This window comes from Bos grunniens, chromosome 3 (assembly GCF_055505025.1).
Source record: "Bos grunniens cultivar Pamir isolate PY7600 chromosome 3, Bosgru_T2T1.0, whole genome shotgun sequence".
NCBI lineage: Eukaryota > Metazoa > Chordata > Mammalia > Artiodactyla > Bovidae > Bos > Bos grunniens.
This window is the reverse complement of record NC_141167.1, coordinates 1,518,017-1,536,458: the sequence shown is the minus strand read 5'-3', so window position 1 is coordinate 1,536,458 and position 18,442 is coordinate 1,518,017. Positions and strand designations below refer to the sequence as shown.

The 18,442-nt window shown below is 63.8% G+C and overlaps 1 protein-coding gene across 24 annotated transcripts in view; it reads right to left on the bottom strand.

Annotated features, from left to right (window-relative positions):
• The window catches only part of KIF1A (kinesin family member 1A), an 87,002-nt gene that overhangs the window by 50,758 nt on the left and 17,802 nt on the right, over nt 1–18,442 (bottom strand). For all 24 annotated transcript variants that reach the window (XM_086394145.1, XM_086394147.1, XM_086394148.1 and 21 more), the window contains exons 2-11: nt 15,621–15,788; nt 9,724–9,800; nt 8,506–8,685; nt 7,653–7,718; nt 7,073–7,251; nt 5,984–6,095; nt 4,485–4,562; nt 4,078–4,143; nt 3,574–3,591; nt 789–864 (exon numbers count right to left, since the gene is read on the bottom strand). In XM_086394145.1, the coding sequence (XP_086250271.1) occupies nt 789–864; nt 3,574–3,591; nt 4,078–4,143; nt 4,485–4,562; nt 5,984–6,095; nt 7,073–7,251; nt 7,653–7,718; nt 8,506–8,685; nt 9,724–9,800; nt 15,621–15,726 (958 nt within the window). In that variant the 5' untranslated portion in view covers nt 15,727–15,788. The remainder of the gene's footprint in view (nt 1–788; nt 865–3,573; nt 3,592–4,077; nt 4,144–4,484; nt 4,563–5,983; nt 6,096–7,072; nt 7,252–7,652; nt 7,719–8,505; nt 8,686–9,723; nt 9,801–15,620; nt 15,789–18,442) is intronic.

Sequence of the window (18,442 nt, the reverse complement as noted above, 5' to 3'; positions counted from 1 at the left end):
AGGGACTGTGGGCTGGCAGTGTGAAGGACTAGGGGTGCAATGCCCACCCTGGGGCGGGGCCTGAGTGTGGCCCCGGGGGAGAGGCCGGGTGACGGGACACACACTCCTGAGACTCTCGTGTTTCCCCCCTGGGGGGCACTTTCACCCCGTCTCCCACCTACCCTCTTCTCCACCAGGAGGCCTGGCGCTGCACCCGATGAGGCCCACACCAGAGAGCAGCCAGGCTGCTTCTGGGGGTCAGGGTCATGGCCCTTGGTAGCCATGCAGCCAAGGAAGGCCCCAGAGCCCCAGCCGTCCACAGCAGCCCGGGACTCAGCTCACCCTTCTGGACATCAGTCCCCCCAGCCCCTGCACCCTGCTGTAAGGGTAGGCAGCGCGGACCCCAGGGCCAGTTTGGGCAGAACACATGGGTGTTGGGGTGTCTCAGGCTCCATCTCCCTCTCACTGGCTCAGAGCTCAGCTGGAGGGGAAGGCGGGGAAGGAAGCCAGCTCCGGACAGCCAGCAGGGCTCCCAGGGGTCACAGACAGGGGGAGGCAAGTCCCTGTGACGGTCAGGGCGCCAGTGCCCCGAGCCAGGGGCACCGACGTGGGGACTGCAGGTCTGCGGCCCCGAGGGCCACCTGCCCCCAGCCTGGTGGCGTAAACCCACTGCTGACATCGCTCTGGTCCCCCGGGAAGAGCCCCTGGGCTCACCGCTCAGCCAGGGAAGGATGGGCGCCCTCCGAGACAGAGCGGGGGTGAAGGTGGTGCCCGGCAGGTGTCAGGTCCCAGGCCGGGCGAGTCCTCACCTAGGTTTTCCCGGAGGAGCCAGGTCAGCACCGAGTCTCTGTAGGGAATGAAGTCTGTCTTCTTCTTCTTCTTGTTCTGCGGGGGACGGGCGTCCAAGGTCAGCCCCGAGCCCACCTGAGGTGGGGTCAGGGGGGCACAGACGGGGAGCGCGGGCTGGCTGCCCAGGGCTCGTGGCTGGGTCTGCCCTCACGGCCTCTCCCCCCAGACCCAGGGCGCCCCCGCTGGAACTGGAACTGGGGACCTGCCAGCACATTCCTCAGCCTCCCCTTGTCTGTCCCAGGCCCCTCGGGAGCCACACAGACACGGGCTGCTGCTCTTCAGGCCCCGAGGGGAGCCTGCAGGACCAAGACCTGGAAGTCCTGGCTGTGGGGCGGGGGTTACTGAGCGGGTTTGAGAGCGTCCAGCCCCCAGAACTCCTCCTTGGCCCAGGGAGGCCTTCCTTTGCAAACTTGGTGGTGACAGACTCGATGTCCACCTTGTGTTTCTATCACTTAATCCTCAAGGGTGAACCTCTGCCGCCTCTGTCAGACTCGTTTCCACAGTAAATGCCCCAGTCACGCAGTCACCCCACGAGGGGTCCTGGCTGGCAGCTCCCTCAAAGGCTGTTCCCTCTGCTCCGTCTGCATGGCCCGAGCACCTCAGCCCCGGGACCTTCGCCCCTGACCCTCACTGTCCTGCCTGCCACCCGGCCACCCCCCGCCAGCTGCTCCCTACATGGCAGCCCAAGGGCGTGTCCAGATGCCGCCAGCCTTCACCAGCCCACAGCCAACCTGTGGCTGCCTCCCAGCATGTCCCAGCCAGCTGCTTCCTGATGCCGCTGGGGAGCAGGTCAGGTCGGGCCCTCGGCCTCATTACCTGCGGGCACCCGCGCTCCTGCGTCCAGGGCTGACCCTCAACTGGCTCCTCAAAACCATCTTGCTCAGCTCCTGGAAGTCACAGTCCTTCCTCGGTCCTTCGCGCGGCGCCCCACATGGCTCCTCCCACTCCGCTCGCCGAGCTCCGCGCCGGCTCATCACACGGTTCTTCAGTGTCTCACCTAAGCTCCGCACCTCCTCACAGAGTTTCTCGTGTTTCCCCAACAGCTTGTCACCATTTGTCACGGGGTCCCTCACACTCCTCACAGCTCCCACAGGTCACACACACGTGTCCACTCGCCTTCTCACGCATCCCCACACAACTCCTCACACGGCTCCTCTCGTAACTCACCACCACGCACACACCCCTCACACTCCTCACACCATCTCACACACTTTCTCTAGTCCCCACACAACTCCTCACACGGCTCCTCTCATAACTCCCCACAGGCTCCATGCACACGCCCCTCACACTCCCCACAGCATCTCGCACACTTCCTCTCACATCTCCTCAGCTCCCCAGCATCCCCACGAGTCCTCACAGTTTTGCACGCAGTCTCTACGCGCTACTCACACCTTGGTGCGCAGCCCCCCTCGCCGGCCCTCGCGCTGCCCCCAGCGCCGTGCGACAGGGCTGCCCGGCTCTCCCGGTGCCCCGCGCCCGCTCCCGCGTCTCCGCACGGCTCTCTGCACACAGTGGGTCCTCATCTCGTCCCTCGCACGGGCACTCCGTGGCTCTCAGAGCCGCTCCCCAGCAGCTCCCGCTGAGCCGCGGCTCCACACGCGTCCTCACACGGCCCCGCACACCGTGCCAGCTCTGCACACAATTCCCACGCCTTCCACACACACTGTCTCGGTCTCCACACAGCTTCTCACGACTCCCCAGAGCCCCTCCGTCTCCGCGCAGGGTCACGTCTGCCTCCCCGGCACGGCCTGCTGTCACCCGCGGCTCCTCAGCAGCCGCGTGTGCGTCGCCTCACACTCCTCCTCGGGCCCGACAGCTGCCCAGAGCCTCTCTCGGCTCCTCACAGTCCCGTTTCCCGCTCACTCTCACGCCCTCACAGGGCTCCTCACAACCTCTTCTGGGTCGCCTGCCACGGCACGCGCCTCCTCCACGGCTCCTCACACACATCCACACAGCACCTACACAGCTCGGCTCGCTCCTCGCAGATGCTCGTGTGGCCCCTCTCCTGCCTCCTCACGAGTCCTAAGCCCGTGCCCTCCCCTCACACCAACCAAGCTCTTCGGCTCCGCCTCAGGACTCAGGGCCGCACAGCTGCACAGCGGCGCCGCCTGCCCGCTCGGCTCCTCCACGACCCCCAGGCCCCGACCCCGGGGCCGCCTCTCCCGCGACGCCCCCCAGGCCATGCCGACAAGAGGCTCCCGCTCGGGTCACGCTCACAGCCCAGCCCTGTCCTGTACGAGGCTCATCCCTGTGCTCGTCCCTGTTAGCTCCCAAGGATCTCCTGGTCTCCTGCCGCCTCTCGTCCGCCCCACAGCCTGCTCTCCGCTCTCGGGCCCAGCCCAGCTCCGAGCAGGGCTGCTGTGTGCTGGGCTCCCACGGCCTCCCCCTCCCACCAAAGGCTGAGACCTTCCCCAGAACAGGGGGAGCGCTGGGCTCTGTGTGCTGGGCTCCCACGGCCTCCCCCTCCCCACCAAAGGCTGAGACCTCCCCCAGAACAGGGGGAGCGCTGGGCTCTGTGTGCTGGGCTCCCACGGCCTCCCCCTCCCACCAAAGGCTGAGACCCTCCCCAGAACAGGGGGAGCGCTGGGCTCTGTGTGCTGGGCTCCCACGGCCTCCCCCTCCCACCAAAGGCTGAGACCTCCCCCAGAACAGGGGGAGCGCTGGGCTCTGTGTGCTGGGCTCCCACGGCCTCCCCCTCCCACCAAAGGCTGAGACCCTCCCCAGAACAGGGGGAGCGCTGCTTACCTTGTTGGGCCCAGAATCCTGCAAAAGCGAAGACAGAGTCTGAGACAGAGCTCTGGGCCTGGGCGGAGGCCCCAGCTCTGCCCACAGCCCCCCGCACCCCACTGCTGCCCGTCACGGCCACCGGCCCTTGCTCTGCCCTCTGCCCTCAGAGCAGGATGGCGCGGAATCTGAGTTCACACCCCCACACATCCTCCACCAGGCCGAGCCATCACTCGAGGGTCTCAGCTCCTCCTGCCGGGCGGCCTGGGGGGCACCCAGGGTCACAGCACCTGGAGCCCAAGGCCACCCTCAGGGCCCGTGAGGGAGATGGCACGTCCTGGTCTCACAGGCTCCAGGAACGACAGGATCCTGGCTCCACCTCCAGCCGGAGACTCCGTCCCCACACTCTGCGGCTTTTCTGTGGGCCCAGCCCCACAGAACGGACAGCACCAGGACAAGGGGCCGCTCCCAGCGTCCCCCTCCCCTGCCCCGTCCCCCAGGCTGCAGCACCCGGGGCTCGCTCACCATCTCGGCCAGCGCAGAGATGACCTTGCCCAGGGTGGTCAGGGACTTGTTGATGTTGGCTCCCTCCTGCACGGGGATGATGTGGCCGGGTGTCAGGTGGCCTCGGAGGCCCTCGCTCCCGTGGGACCCCGACCTGAGCTGAGCTGCCCTGATGGGAGGCCCAGCGCCCAGCCCCCCAGCCTGGGGGACCTGTGAACCCTCCCGCCCTCCCCATCCTATGAAGGCAGGACCAAAGTGGGTGCAGGAAATCAACTCCCCTTCCGTCCACCCTTTGTGGCCGCCCCCACTGGGTGTTGGTCCATTTTCCCCTGAGCTGCGGTCTCCCCCTCCCCTCAGACCACCCGGGCATCAGGCCCCGCTGGGCAGTCGGTGGTGGTAGGTGAGGACCCTCGTAGGGGCGGCCCTACCTTCAAGCGCGTGCCCTTGGCCCCCGTGGAGTCGGCCCGCTCACTCCCAGCCAGGTCCACCAGGCTGACTTTGCTCACCTGTGAGGACAGGGGCGTCACACGCAGGAGCCGCGATGCCCGATGGGGCCTGCCCCCCGGGTGCAGCCTGCAGGGCCCACCCTCCCGGGCCAGTGTCGTCCGTCAGCTCCTCCTGCTCTGCCGTGCGAGCCCAGCGCCCGGGGAGGCTGCCCCCCACCCCCCGCCCCCTGCTGCCCGCTGCGTGCTGGCTGCTCTTCACCCACACATCACCGCCACTGTCACCCACTCCAAGGCCAGGCTCACTGTATGGTGGGATCTGAGCCCAGTTCCCAGAGCCCCTCCGCCACTGGTCAGCTGCCCCGTGGGGGTGCAGCTGCCCCAGCAATGGGTAGGGACCCCGGCACTCGCCCAGCCTGGGCAGGCCGCCACATGCTCCTGGGGGAGGCTCACGCCCTTTGGAGCCACAGAGGCTGCAGGCAGGACCCCCCAGTGCCCAGAGCCTGAGGGATGGGAGCGGCAGCCCGTAGCCAGACCAGCTCAGGCCCAGTTCTGCGCTCCTGCCCTTCCAGGCCCCCGGAGGACGGCGCCAAGCCGAGGCGACCCTGGCATCATCAGGGACTGAGGGGCCCCTCTGCCGACTGTCCCGGGCCTGGATGGCAGGGTGGGCGTGGGGGCCGTCAGAGAAAACAGGGCGCTTAGGGTCAGGGCCACAGTGGGCGCCCGCCCCACCGCCCCTTCCAGCACCCTCAGTCAGCGTGTCTGGCAGAAGCCCCAGGAGACGAGGCCCCTGTCCTGGCCCACTCACAAGGCCTGGGTGCGTGGGAGGGGCCTCTGGGGCGGGGCGCGTGGGCGAGGCCTCTGGGGCCGGGCGGGAGGGAGAGGCCTGCGCGTGGGCGGGGCCTCTGGGGCGGGGCGTGTGGGCGAGGCCTGCGCGTGGGAGAGGCCTGCGTGTGGGAGGGGCCTCTGGGGCGGGCGGGAGGGGTGTTCAGCACAAGCTCTCCTTTGTGCTCACAGATGCCGGCGGCCAGTCAAGGGGGTCGCCCCCAGCCTGCACCGCGGCCCATGGTCAGCCTGTGATGGGCGCTCACTCAACCTGAGGCCTTCAACTCCGCCCTGGGAGGGCCCTGAGGCGTCCCCGGGCAGCGGGGCTGCCCTGCAGTGCAGCCCAGGGGACACCCTTCCCAGGCCCCGTGGGCTCCACCATAACTGCCTGGCGGGAGGCTGATCTAAGGTCACTGCCCCTCAGCTGAGTCCCGCCCACTCCCAGGTGGCACCCAAGGCCCAGATGAGGGGACCTCTCAGGCCTGGCCGCCTCTCCCCGAGGCCCAAGCTGGGCTGTGGACGGTCAGCGCCCCGTGAAGGCGCCGCCTGCACCTTGCAGGCTGACACCCAGCTTGGTCTCCTTGCCCGCCTGACGGCCGCCCCGCCCCGCCCCGCCCTCGCGGCCGCCCCGCCCCGCCCCGCCCTCACGGCCGGCTCACTTTCTCTGTGGTGATGTTGGTCTCCGCGTCATGGCGCTTCTGCGTGAAGATGATGTTGAACACGGCGTGGGAGCGGCTGCTGGTCTCGTTCATGTTCGTGGCCGCCACCGTCCTGGGGAACAGAAGCCACATATGGTCACCTGGCGCCCTGCGGTCGGACGTGAGGGCCACTGGTGGTGCCAGCCTGCTTGGCGAGGACATGAGACGTCTGTCCTCGGGGCCATCTTGTCAGAGCTCGGGCAGAGCCCATGCCATCTGCCCACCTTGGCCACTGTGGCTCCTGCAGCCCCCAGCTCGAGCCTGGCACTCGGGGTGCCATGGCTGGGGGGTGGTCTCTCGGCTTCCAGGGGTTCAGCAGAGCCCAACTATTGCTCACTCAACGCCTGGGGCAGTGGTCTGTGGACGGTGGCGTGGAAAGGCCCCCCAGGAAGGGAAAGAGGGGTCCAGTGTCACATCCCATCCCAGTTGCTCCAGGAGAAGGCTTGAGGCTGCCTGACCAGAGGCCAGGGTTGGACCCAATGCCACCAACATGCAGAGCCCCCGAGGAAGCCCAAAGGCTGGGCTCACTGCTGGACAGCTCCCTGCACAGAGAGGCCCCTGCAGGGCCACGACAGAGTGCCGGGCGTCGGCTGCAGACCCAGTCTTCTCACCCTCCCGGGAGCCCCTGGGTAGCAGATGGGGGGCTGTCGCCACCACAACCAGGGCAGACCCTCCTGGGCTGGGAGGTCCAGGGCATTGCAGCCATGGAGACCAATAACTTGTGGCTGGCAGTGCCTTGAGGCTGGCCATCTCCACACGCCTTGAGAAGGCAGAGCTGGGCCTCCCAGCCTGGCCTCACCCAGGGCAGCCATCACCAGACCCTCTAGGAGGAGCTGACCCTGTGTAGGTGAAGGCATCCTCTGCACTGGGCGAGCTGGAGGTCCCTCGCAGGCTGTCATGTGCCCTAAATGGCCTTAGGCCCAATGGGAGCCCCAAACAACACCACGGGGACACCAACAGGCGCCCCAAGGCCCTGTCTCCCTTGGAGAGACTCGAGGCTGCGCTTGTGGTGGGGTGGGCAGGGGGTGTGGGCACGTCACCCGCACACACCGGGCCTTGTTCCCTGAGTCCATGAGGTCTTGGATGTCATTGTAGGAGGTGACCGCCAGCTTGGACAGGTCCTCCACATAGGGACCCAGAAGCGGGTGCTCCCGCACACGCAGGTTGCCCTTGTTCTTGGGGTTCAGGAGGTCACGGACACGCTCGCAGTAAATCTCCATGTAGCTGACCTGCAGGACAGAGTTGACATCAGGGACCCCCGAGGCGGGGGAAACAGGGTACACCATGTACCCAAGCCACCCACTGGGACCAGGGCCCCTGCTGGAATGTGTAAGTAGAGGTATCTGCCCACCCCCGCCTGCCTGGCCCTGCCCACACGGCCATGCTGCTGGCTGGCCCAAGGAGGTCACACTGGGACCACCTTGGCCACAGCCCAGCCAAGCCACGCAGCTCCGAGCAGCTGCGCAATAAACACCATGGAGATAACACTGCCCCTTCCAGCGTCCAGCGTGGGGCGGGCATATTTGCAACATACATGCGAGAATGACAAGAAAAGGGCACCGACCAGTGGGGGGACTGGCTTTAGGTCAGAAAAGCCACGCTCCAAGGGACAGGCAGTGGGGAGCCCTACCTCCACGGAGTAGGACATGTTATCGTTGGTCGTGTCGTTGATGCGGGAGAAGAGGTCCTCGCAGAGCTGCCGGGATAGAGGATACAGTCAGACGTGAGGCTGGGCTGTCCCCAGAGCCCTGTTTCTCAAGGTGCTGGGCTCCTGCACCCCAGCAAGGATTCTGCTCCCCAAGCGCCTCCCACACCCTCACGGTCCACATTAAAGGCACCAAGAAAGCCTGCAGCCTAGGAGTCACTGTCTTCTGATAACTCAGGGGCCCCCCGGCTGACATCTGACCCTCTCCTGCTCCTCCCACCATCCTCACCTGCATGAGGGAGAGGGTCTACCATGCTGCAGACCGCCTGAAACTCTCCCCTCCCTGACAAGTCCAGTACTGACCAGCTCAGATTTGGAGACCTGCCTAGCGCGCACCTCCTGTCCTGAGCACCTCTCCTGCCTGGACCACCAGCCCTCACAGCTCTCCCCAGGAAAAGCTGCCCCCACCAGCAGCTGTCCCAGCCTTCCTGTCACGGGTATGACCATGGTGGGCGCTGGGCAGGGCTGGGCAGCTCCCGCAGCTCCCCATCCACGGACCTCAGTCTTCAGCTTCTTCACAGCCAGTCTGCCCCATGCTGCCTCCTGCCCAGGCCTTACCCTCCTCCTGGTTAACCTTTCTTCCTGTTCCCGCCCTCCCCAGGCCCCACCTTCCCCGGGCCCCGCCCCGCCCAAGGCCCCACCCCACCCAGCTTCAGACCACACCCCATCTGCACAGCCTTCTTTAGGCCCCTCCCCAGCCAGCTTCAGACCACACCCCATCTGCGCAGCCCTCCGCAGGCTCCGCCCCAGGCCCCGCCCCGCCCCGCCCGCCGCGTGCCTGAGGGATGATCCCCTGCTGGTCCTTCTCCTGCTTGCCCATCATGGTGTAGGACTTGCCAGCCCCAGTCTGTCCGTAGGCGAAGATGCAGACGTTGTAGCCTTCGAAGGCGTGCTGCAGCATCTCCTCACCAATGTCGCGGTACACCTGCTTCTGTGAGGCGTAGTTGATGTCTTCCGGCTGCAGGAGGAGAGGGGAGCAGCTGCAGGAGGCTGGGGTGCCGAGCCCTCCGCCCACCAGGTTCACTGAGCGCCCGCATCGCACCAGGGGCCTCCGGGGCCAAGGCCAGTGATGTGGGAAGGACACCTGCCCGCCCACCCTCTCACAGGACACCTGGAGAGGGGAAATAATCTGGGAGGGGGGCGGCTTCCGGAGGGAGCGGTAGGAGGAGCCATCAGGCTAGGGCCGGACAGAGCGGAAGAGCATTTCAGCAGAGGGAACAGCATGTGCAAAGGCTGGGAAGTGGGAGTACATGACGTGGTGCCTGAAACCAAGCTTGGTGTGGCGGCCGTGGAGTGCAAGATGGCGCTGGAGAGGCAGCAGGGTAGGAGCTCATGGGCTGGGCTATCGCCCTTGGACACTGTTCTGAAGACGGTGGTCTCTTTAGGCAGGACCGGGGGTCACCCTGACTGTGGAGAGGAGGGGCCGGAAGGTGAAATGGGGAGCCCTGGGACCAGGCTCTCAGAGATGTGAGCCAGGGTGGGCCCTGGCCCAGGGGCAGAGGGCCTGACGCCTCCTAGGATGCAGGAGGCTGGGGGATGCAGGACTGCGTGTGGACAGGATGGAGGAGGTGGGGGTGAAAAGCCCAGAGGCCTCCTGGCTCCCAGGGGAAGTGCAGTGGAGGGCGTGGGCGGGCCAGCGTCAGGGGGCGGGTTCAGCTTCGGACACTGAGCTTGGGATGTCTGGGGAAGAGGAGACGTACAACTCAGACCCTGGGAAACCGCCCCTGGTGGGCTGACAGCCCCTGGCCCCTGTCACAGCAGGGGACAGTGCCCCTGGCACCTGCACTGTGACCTGTCACACACAAGGCAACTGCGGAAAGCAGGCCCCTCCCCACAGGCCTCCACCTAGGCCCACACCTCCCGCATCAGCCCTGCAGGGGAGCGGTTGGGTCCCTCACTCCACTGCCTCAGAGAGGTCAAGAGACTGGCGGACGGCCACACAGCAAGCAGGGCGGAGCTGGCTTCCATCCCCCCGGAACCCCAGCCCTGGGCTTACCGAGGTGTGTGACCAGTAGGAGTAGTCGAAGCTGAAGCTTTTGGGCGTCTCCTTGGGCTGTTTGGGGTTAACGATGGCTAAGGAGAGGGAGACAGACATAATGTTTAGCGCTGCCCTGCAGGGACACACTGACCCTGGACATGCCCGAGAGGAACCCCAGGGCAGGGAGGCAAGGTCCTAAGAGACCTCTAGCCTCAGAAAATCCAGCCTCCAACCCCAAAATGGGCAGGGACGAGCCAGATAATCCTCTGTCACCAAGACAGTGCAGAGTGGTCCCTCTCTGCAGGCACTGGGTTGGAGCACAAGCCCACGGCCCATTCCCTCCTCCTGGGTCCACACTCTGCTCGCCTCCCCAGCCCTGGTCTCTCACATCTGTTCTGCACACACATGCCCTAGGAGGCCCGGAAGACCGTCAATCACAGCCGCGTCCTCGCTGCTTTGGAGGCCCATCACACTCATGTGCTCGTCCGCGTCCAGGGTGTGCTGGCTGTCCCTCTGCGGGGACACCACACATTCCTGCTCCTGCAGGGCCTGCGCGTCCACTCTCGGGGCCGTGGGGCAGTCTTCACCTCAGCTCCCCCCAATCCCCCTCCTCCACCAGCCACACCTGGGCCGGCGGGAGGCAGCTCTCACGAAATGTCGGTTCATCAAGGGACGAGCAATACCGCTGGCAGGCCTCCCGAGGCCTGTGTCCAGCCCAAGGCCACAGCACCCCAGGGATCCCACGCCCTGGACAGGCCTTGGGTCCCGGAGGCCTGGGCTTGGCTGGCAGCATGTCTGCTGTGGCCAGGCAGCAGGCACTGAGGCTCCTGGGACATTGTCTGAACCCTGATGCCTGTGTTGATAGAGGACCCCAAGAACCCCTGAGAGCCCACCTGGCCGGGGACAGACGCCTCCCTGGGGCTTCACCTCCACCAGGAACTCGGGCCATCCTGGTGCAAGAGGACTCCAGGCCACTCCCCGCCACAGCATCCCATCTGAGGAGCGCGGCACCCTCCTCCCTATACTTGGAGATTCGGGCCATGCTGCCCACCCCTCGGACCACTTTCCTCAGCTACCGGGGGCTGGGGCCCTCGCTTCCTGAGCTCCAGGACCCCACACCCTGCCCCGCCAGCCCATGTCCTGGGTGACCTGTAACTCTCACTGAGAGAGCAAACCGCACCCCTGAGGTGGGCTGAGTTACATCCCTCAGCATTCACACATCACTGAGTCCTAACCCCCCTCAGAATTCATACATGGAGTCCTGACCCCAGGACTCAGGATGTGACCTTATTTGGAGACAGGGTCCTGGCAGGTGGAACTGGTAAGGAGGAGGTCACATTGGAGTTGGATGGGCCCTGATCCTATGGGGCTGGTGTCCTTTTTATAAGGGGAATGTGACACAGACACACGCATGGGGAAGGCTGTGTGAAGACGGGGGTGGAGGCCAGGACAGCGCTTCTCCAGGCCAGGAGACACCAGCATCTCCAGAAACCACTAGAGGCGAGAGCCATGAAGGCTGAGTGCCAAAGAACTGATGCTTTTGACCTGTGGTGCTGGACAAGACTCTTGAGAGTCCCCAGACTCCAAGGAGATCAAGCCAGTCAATCCTAAAGGAAATCAACACTGAATATTCCTTGGAAGGACTGATGCTGAAGCTCCAATCCTTTGGCCACCTGATGCAAAGAGCTGACTCATTAGTAAAGCCCCTGATGCTGGGAAAGATTGAAGGTGGGAGAAGAAGGGGACGACAGAGGCTGAGATGGTTGGATGGCATCACCGACTCGATGGACGTGAGTCTGAGCAAACTCGGAGATGGTGAAGGACGGGGAAGCCTGGTGTGCTGCAGTCCATGGGGTCGCAGAGTCGGACACGACTGAGCAACTGATCAACAAGAAAAAGAGGTGAGAGAGATGGGGAGTAGCTTCTCCCCCTCAGAAGGAACACCTTGATGTCACAGCCAGTGACTCCTTAATCTGGGACTCAACAGCCTCAGGACCTAATGTCTAAGCTGCCCTGTCTGCAGCCCTCTGCTCTGGAGCCCTGGGACACTGAGACCTGCACCCCAACCTTGGCCACCCTGGCCTTGACCAGCTCGGCGGGCAGGCCCCCCACTATGCGCTCCAGAAGGTCTTGCTCACGGCCCAGGTGTTACCAGAAGCCCGGTCCCTATGGCTGACCCGGCTCCGGGCCCCAAGCCCCAGGTTTGAGGGGTTCTAGGTGATGGCTCGGCACCCTGGGGAGGCTGGCGGGAGGGAGCAGGTGGCTGACCATCACAGCCCTTTCTTTGGAGCTGAAAGGGGGTCACGTCATCCATGCTGCCTCGAGGAGTGAGGCTGAGAGGAGACCTAGCTGCCTGGGTTTCAGCTCCTGCTGGACGTGGGGATGCGGCCGCCGGAACCTCGGCACAGATAATGCCAGCGCCGTGGAAACAACAATCACAGCGCCCCCCCGAGCGCACACAGGCCCTGGCACCCACCAGCGCCCCAGCTCGGCCCACCCTGTCACCCCACCCCGCCCAGCCCCCTCTCCTTCGCCGACCACAACCCCTGTCCCCCTGGTGCTGATGCCGTCCGGGCGCTGGGGTGTCTGCCTGCACTGGGACCCCTGGCCCCCCTAGGGACAGGGCACAGACATGCTCAAGGAACCTCGAGTGGGCAGGGGAAAGCCTGCTGCCAGGGTCAGGGAGTGGGGAGTGGGCCTCAAGGAGAGCCTGCCAGGGAGACCAGCGAGCAGAGTTGCTCTGGCTCCGGACCTGCTGACACCTGCCCCTCCCACTGGCACAGAGTCCGTGGTGTGACTGTGACCCCACACTGTTCTGACCCCGGGGTCCTGTGGTGTCCCCATCACAGACGGTCCTGGGCTCCAGAGGGGACGGCCCTCCCCAGGGTCCAGCCCAGGCCTGCTCTCCACCGACGCCTCTGAGCCCTCACCAGGGTAACCTCCCTGGGCCAGGGGCCACGGCAGCACCCACCCGCCAGCACCCACCCGCCAGCACCGAGGCGACCTGGTGTAGGGAAGGGGCTTCCTGTGTAGCCTCGTGTCTCCTCCTGAGGCTCTGAGGAGGGGCCAGGACCTGGGCTTGTCGGGGACTTAGCACCTCGGCCCCTGCTGCGGGCACACGGGGGACAAAGACGGCGCCGTGGGGCGGGAACAGCAGGGCAGGGGCTGAGCCAAGGGGAGTCGGTTTCTCAGAGTCCGAAGGCCTCACAGGCCAGGAGCAGCCTCCGCTCCTTCTAGGAGCGTGTGCTCAACACTGAGGAATTCTGTGAATCTGTGGCTAAACCCTGGGGGTCTTGGAACCGACATGGGGACAGTATTTACACCACGGAAATGGGCAAACAGAGGGTGTGTGTGTGAGTGTATGTGTGTGAGAGTGTGTGTGTGTGTGTGCCCGCACCCGAGCAAGTGAGGGGCTAGTTTAGTGACAGGCCACTGCTCACCACCTGCGAGATTTAGAAAGTGGCCTCACTGAGACGAAGACAGAAACATCAGTTTCAGGGGTCCGGGTGACTTTCTCTCAGCACTGGGCTCGTGTCAGGAGGGCCCTCCGGGTAGCAGGAGGAGTCATCCTGCCCAAGGCCCCCACACCCCCAGCAAGGCCCTCCCGAGGCTCCGCCAGCCATGGCCCTTGTTCCCGGCCCATCTAGTTCCATGTCTGTGTCCCCACGGGAACGTCACCCCCAGGGCAGTGAGGGCCTCGGTCCAGCTCCCCAGGCCTGATGTTGGGGTTGCTGACCAGGGCCCCGCCTCTGACACCACATGTCCGAGCCACTCCTCCAATACACAGGCCCACAGCCGTGTCACCGCCTCCTGGCCACACCCATGTTCCCTTCTGTGGGCTCCCAGGCCCAGCCTCACTCTATTTGGAGCCCAGAACATTCTAGAATAGTGATGGGAAGTGGGGCAAATTTCTCTGAGGACTTGGGTGTTGAGAATGCACACGAGCTGCTGGTCAACAAGGGCCTTTGTGCAACTAGCAGGGTCTGTGTGGGCCGAGGAGGCTGTCAGGGGGGTCCCGATGGACCTTCCAGAACAGCAGTCCATTCCCTGAAACACACAGCAAGCCCAGCTAGCCAGGGTCCAGCCTTGCAGGCAGGAAGGCCAGGCTGGGTGAGGGCCTGTGGGGCTTTGTGGGGCTGGAGGGCCTGGCCGTGAAGGCATCCTCCCCACCACAGGCACTGTGTCCTCCCCAAATTCATGTCCACTGGAACCTAAGAATGCAACCTATGACTTTACAGAAATAGGGTCCCTGCTGTAACATCTTCTCCAGCCTCAAGGGGGCCAGACTGGACAGACCCCCACCCACATGGGGGCCAGGCTGGAGATATAAGAGAGCCAGGTCCTGGACAGGCCCTCTGCCTGGATGGGGGCAGTAGCTGGACAAGACCCCAGCTTCCCGGGGAGGACGCCCAGAAGTGCGTCCTGTATTAACAGGCCCCAGCAAGCTGGGCCCTGTTCCTGCTGCCTGCGGTGGCCACCCGCTCACTAACGCCCCTTCGCAGCTTCTGTGCCCTGACAGTGAGACCAAGGACCACCTCCCAGGTAAACTCTCGGCACCCGAACCCTCACCTCAGCTCTGCTTCCGGGCAGCTGGTAGAGACAACACCATTCATGAGAGTCACTATGAGCCCCCGATGCACCTGGGTGCCATGCTCAACAGTGCCCCCTCACAGGCCTCTGCAACATGCCCCCGGGCTTCTGCAAAGACCCCCAGCCCAGAACCCCCTTCCACAGAGCCCAGTGGCACCCCAGGACACCCCCAGGACAGGACACCCCCAGCCACGCCCAAATCCTCAGCCCTCACAGCCCCGGGAGGCAGCCAGCATCCGCCCCGAGTGCTCCTCCCCTGGGGCAGACCCTCCCTCCAAGACTGTGGACGACAGAAGTTGTCCCCCGCCCACCTCCCCACCCCAGGGCTCCCCGTGCTCCTCCTACAACCTGAGGACCACTGGGCGCAGGTTCCACCACAGAGCTGCGGGCGGCAGCTCCAGGTGCAAGCTGCCCGCCGAGCCCGCCAACCACACAGTGCGGGGAGGACGCCAAATTTCCGCCTGACACCAGGCGTGGGGCTGGGCTCCCGATCAGCAGGAGGTGATCCAAACACTGGTTCCACTTCTGGGGTCCCAAACAAGCCTGCTGGTCCCCAGTGTGAGAAGCAAAGATGCCTGCTCTAGGGGTCGGGGCGGGGGGGTCTCCAGGTGGCAGCAACACCCTGCTTCTCAGTCTGGGTGGGGCTGAGTGCTTCCCAGAAGCACGTACTCTGTCCCCTCTCCCCGGGAGCACGCGCCCCGTCCCCTCTCCGTGGGATCATGCTCCCTGTCCCCTCTCCCCGGGAGCATGCGGCCCATCCCCCCTCCCCGGGAGCAAGCCACCCATCCTCTCTCCCGGGGAGCACGCGCCCCGTCCCCTCTCCCCAGGAGCACGCTCCCAGGGAGCGTGGAGAAACGGGGAGATGAGAAATCAAGAATCTTGTGTCCTGGGCTGAAAAGTACCCTCCACAAATTCATGTCTCCCCTGAACCTCGGAATGGGAGAAACAGAGTCTCTGAAGATGTATGTGTTGTTGAAATGAGGTCACACTGGATCGGGGCTGCTCCTAAGTCCAGCGGTCAGTGTCCATACGAGGCCAACAAAGACCCAGACACGCAGGGGAGAAGCTTCATCAGGATGGAGCAGGGGGAGGGCGCGCAGGCGTGGCCGTCGTCGGAGGCCACCAGAGGCAGGAAGAGTCCTCCTCCGGCACCGCCACCCGGAGGCCCGCCCTGTCAGCACCTTGGGTTTGAACTCTGGCCCCTACGACTGCGAGACAACATACTTCTGTGCTTTTAAGCCACCCGATTTGTGGCCTCTGTTCCTGCAGCCCCAGGAAACCGTGCACCTGTGGCCGAGGGGGCCCCGGGGCCGCGCAGTACTCACTGGTGGTGCTCCCCGACATCTGGATGATGCACTTGGACTCACGGCTCATCTCCCGGGAGTTGAAGGGGCGGACGCGCACCGCCACCTTCACCGAGGCCCCGGCCATCTCTGCGGCCTCTGTGGGTCACTCCTGGCAGCGGTGGGAGCCCCAGCGAGCAGGGGAGACACCTTGGGGAAAAGGGAGACGTGAGTTAGAAACGGTTTCCAGAAAGGCGGAGCAGGCGTTTCTGGCAATGGGACCCTCTCTGGTCCAGCCTCCGTGACACCTACTCAGATGACCAGTCCAGGAGGAGGAGGGACAGAGCAGGCAGCTGCGGGCGAGAAAGGCCTTGAGTTTTAGGAAAGACAGTCAACGGGATGAGAGGAGCCTGAGAAAGCGGCAGCCTAACAAGAAGCAGCTAATTCACTCCAGGACCAGGAAGGACTCCGGGTGCCTCTGGAGGTCACTGACTGAGTGGGACTCCCCAAGGCGACTTAGTGAAGTGCACATGGGGGAGCATCACGCGAAGAAAAGGGGGGTCGGCCACCTGAGAACCAGGCGAAAACCACCAAAAGGTAGGGCTTTGCTGGTGGTGCGGGGTGCCGGGACCGCAGCCGCCAGCGCAGGAGACCGCAGCCAACGTCCTCGCCCACAGCCTCAGAGGGAGCCAGCCTGCTGACTGACCCCTTGGTCCGGGACGCCCAGCCTCCAGACTCGGAGACAATACACTTCTGTTGTCTAAGCCCTCGGTCTGTGCTACTTTGTGACAGCAGCTGTTAGCTCCAGCAGAGTAATGAAGACCCCGAGACCCCCACCCCACCAGTGAACATCCAGGACACGCCCCACCCCAACCCCACTGCCCCCACCAGGCAGGAGGCCAGAGGGGACCCTCAGGGAGACTGAGGCTCTGTGCAGCCTGGGGCTCTGAGGACCAGCTGAAGGTGGATGTGAGGAACCCAGCGAGATGGCTGGCAAGGGGGACCCCAGCCTCCCGCTCCTGCTGTGGGGCTAGCGTGCTGGCCGCCAGGGGAGACTGAGCAGGATCACACCCTCTATCGAGATACACAGAGACTAAAACGAAGACGGGAGCGCAGTAGGAAGAGATGAAGCAGGAAAGTGTCAGTCGTGTCTGCCTCTCCGTGGACTGCAGCCCCCCAGGCAAGAATACTGGAGTGGGTTACCATTTCCTCCTCCAGGGGATCGTCACGACCTGGGGATGGAACCCAGGTGTCCTGCATTGCAGACAGATTCTTTACCTTCTGAGCCACAAATTTTAAATGCTTTGTAATTCATATTCTTGGAAAGAAAGTTATTCATCCATGAGCAAGTAAAGGCTACTATTTTTAAAAGGAACTTTCAATGAGTAAGAAAGAGGTCTTGGAAATTAAGAATATGAAAACAGAACCTTTAAAAGTAAATAAAAAGCTTGGAAATACAATTAAGTAATTTTCCACGCGAAAAGAGAAATGGAATTTGAGGATCAATGAAAAGAAACTATTAGAGAAATAATTCAAGAAAACTTCCCAGCATTGCCAGTCATGAGTCTCCAAATTCAGAGGCCTACCTACCCCACCTGCTATAAAAGGTCATAAACCACAGCAAATGGTGAACTTTCAAGAGTTGCGGGCTAAAGGGAAGATTCCACAGAGAAAGGCAGGCCACAGAGGAGGGAGCCTCAGAAGGGCACCACGGAGGAAGAAACACTTTCAGATTGCTGAGGGGCAGCAGCAACATTCAGTCTAGAACTCTGACCTCAGGCAAACCACAGCCAGGGGAGGGTGAAAGGGAGACCCAGGAAGACTCTGGAAGAGGCGGGAACCTGTGCTCCACATGTGGGAAGACGTGGGTGGGGTCCCAGCCAGAGGACGGTGAAGGGGTCCCAGGAGGGCCCTGGGGCTGCCAGGAGGGGGACACCCCCAGTCAGAGGGCAGTGGAGGGGACCCACCCGGGGCCAAGACAGCGCTGCAAGGCCGGAGGGTCTGCCATGCAGAGAAGCGTCCATCCGAGGGTTTGATCAGAGATCAGTGATGAGCCCAAGCATCAGTCAGTCATTTCTGATAACGTCTTCTACAAGAAGGAGACTCTAGGCACTTCCCTGATGGTCCAGAGGGAAAGAGTCCGCCTTCCAGCGCAGGGGATGAGGGTTTGATCCCTGGTCAGAGAACTAAGATCTCACAGGCCACGTGGCAACTAAGCCCGAGCACCACAGCCAGAGGCTCTGTGAGCCCCAGCGAAAGATCCGCGTGATAAACGAAGATCCACATGTTGCATCCAAGACCCAACTCAGCAGATTAATAAATATTAAAACACACACACACACACACACACAAGCAGAGTGCACTCGAGCAGCAGGAGAGACTATACCAGCCCCGCTGTTGTAAACAACACACTGCACTAATCAACACACAGGAAGCACGGCAGGAAGACGGGAGAGAGGTGTCGAGTGCCGAGGGGTCGCTGATGGCGAGGCGGTGCAGACAAGCTGACTGTCCCGGGGGGAGCTGAATGGAGCAGGCAGACCAGGACACAGGGACTCCAGGGTCGGGGGCACGGGCGGGGCTGCTTCTCACGGAGAGCCCCCCAGCCCCCACGGAGCTTGATGCCGCGTCCACAATGTGTCACTTTGGTAATATTTTAGGAACAAACGAGAGAAAAGCCAGAAAGGAAACTGAGGTTTGGAGACCCACGGTGAGACCCGGCTCGGGGCCAACGCCTGAGGAAGGAGGGCGGGGGCACAGCCAGTGTCGGCCACCACCCCAGGTGTGAATGTGAAGCTGGCCGTCATGTCCACTTGTGGTCACACTCACACGGAGCAGGCAGTCCTCCCGGGGACGCGGGCCCC